A 1,566-nucleotide genomic window follows, 5' to 3' on the forward strand; every position below is an offset into this window, starting at 1 on the left:
TTGCTTTGATTGGAGGTCTGCTTTCTAGGCGTGGAACACACTGAAGGTCGTACAGAAGGTGACCTCCTGGAAGGGGAGGTGACGGTCTAGAAGCTTATAATGGTTCCGGCAGGCAGTGCCGGCCTGCGGCATAAGTCAAGGGCACGCCGGCGGGCGACAGAGACGTAGTTAAAACGATGACGATTACACGGCCTTGTAATCACCTATATATATCGGACTAAGCACGGCTGTGTTGACAATTGGCCCAGGAGTTGTGCGAGACACGGAAAGAGAGAGAGAGAGAGAGAAAGAGAGAGAGAGCGAGCGAGAGAGAGAGAGAGAGAGAGAGAGAGAAATGGCGGGTGTCCAAGGCAAACGCGAGGGTGGCGCAGTGGCTGCTTATACAATCATGCTCGCCATCGGCACATGGATATTAGCAGCTGCTTGGACGTGCCGAGCCGACTCTGGAACCGCCACTTATTATACTCAGTACACGCGTAAGAATCAATCAATCACACATGTCCATATTAAGTACTAACTTCAGTTAATTGTATTCCTGATGTCGAAACGAGTACTTATAAATCTGCATATATGTATATACATCCATCTGTGATTGCACTAGCTTCCGCTTGCTACGGCTACGACACCAGCCAGTTTCCGGCGGGGGACCTGTTCGCGGCGGCCAGCAGCGCCATCTACAACGGCGGCGCCGCATGCGGGCAGATGTACCAGATTGCGTGCGTGGGGAACGGGTGCACGGGAGGCGGACCCATCACGGTGAAGATCGTGGACCTGTGCCCAGGCTGCGCTGCCAACCAGTTCGACCTGTCGGCCGCAGCCTTCGCCGATATCGCCAACCCTGACGTCGGCAGGATCGACATCAACTACAATCAGTCCGTCTCTCTCTCTCTCTCTCTCTCTCTCTCTCTCTAATCATTTGATAGCCACAGCTTTGATTGTCTGGTCGTGTCTAAATCCTCACGTCAACTTTCAAGTATTGCTAGCTTACCAGCTCTGGCACGTTTTATACATTTCAGGGTGTGAGTCCCGCTGGCCTTCGTGCGACCAGCCTGCTGGCCAGAGCAGCGTGCAGGGAGGAGCTAGTACTAGCGATGATACAGTCGAGTAAAACTGGGAGCCTCTTCTAATCCGTCATCAGTCATCAGCAATCACCTAATAAATAAACATCCCTTTGTGGAAGGAAAATTTAAACGTCACATTTAGAAGGAAAATATGAAGGATGTACACCCTTGCTATGTCCATTGGTAACATCATCCTTGTATTACCTAATTAAGAAGCTAGTCTTTGACACATTTAAAGGTGTTCCATATTTACTTGCATGCCTAATAGTAATGTCTTGCATGATGAACAAAACCCCAAACTCGTCTACTATCCCAAGAAAAGCCAATTTTCACGTATGATAATGCAAATACCTTTGACTACAACAATTTGCAAGGTTTTTTCTTAGGGTTCGCAAGAGTTTTGGTCATAACATAACAAAAATGACCTTAAATTTTACAGCGAAGGGCCTTTCTCTTTTTTATACCTCTAAGCTTTTGTTTAATATTACGGCTCACTTACTACGGA

General features: G+C 48.1%; 1 protein-coding gene across 1 annotated transcript; it reads left to right on the forward strand.

Moving 5' to 3' along the window:
- The first annotated feature begins 251 nt into the window (after positions 1 to 251).
- Positions 252 to 1,292, forward strand: LOC148027908 (EG45-like domain containing protein). The gene is made up of 3 exons (XM_087688967.1): positions 252 to 476; positions 602 to 872; positions 1,017 to 1,292. Exons 1-3 carry the CDS (start codon positions 335 to 337, stop codon positions 1,021 to 1,023), a joined length of 420 nt encoding a protein of 139 aa, XP_087545093.1. The 5' UTR covers positions 252 to 334; the 3' UTR covers positions 1,024 to 1,292.
- Positions 1,293 to 1,566: the final 274 nt, after the last annotated feature.

Source organism: Lygodium microphyllum, chromosome 12, assembly GCF_053477565.2.
Source record: "Lygodium microphyllum isolate KBCC chromosome 12, Lygodium_microphyllum_v1.1.10, whole genome shotgun sequence".
Taxonomy (NCBI): domain Eukaryota; kingdom Viridiplantae; phylum Streptophyta; class Polypodiopsida; order Schizaeales; family Lygodiaceae; genus Lygodium; species Lygodium microphyllum.

What these genes read in the sequence shown, in the direction of transcription:
- LOC148027908 (XM_087688967.1), top strand. Translation starts at nt 335, where the DNA reads ATGGCGGGTGTCCAAGGCAAACGCGAGGGTGGCGCAGTGGCTGCTTAT. An exon ending in TTATTATACTCAGTACACGC is followed by an intron (nt 477 to 601) that starts GTAAGAATCAAT and finishes TGATTGCACTAG; the next exon opens with CTTCCGCTTGCTACGGCTAC.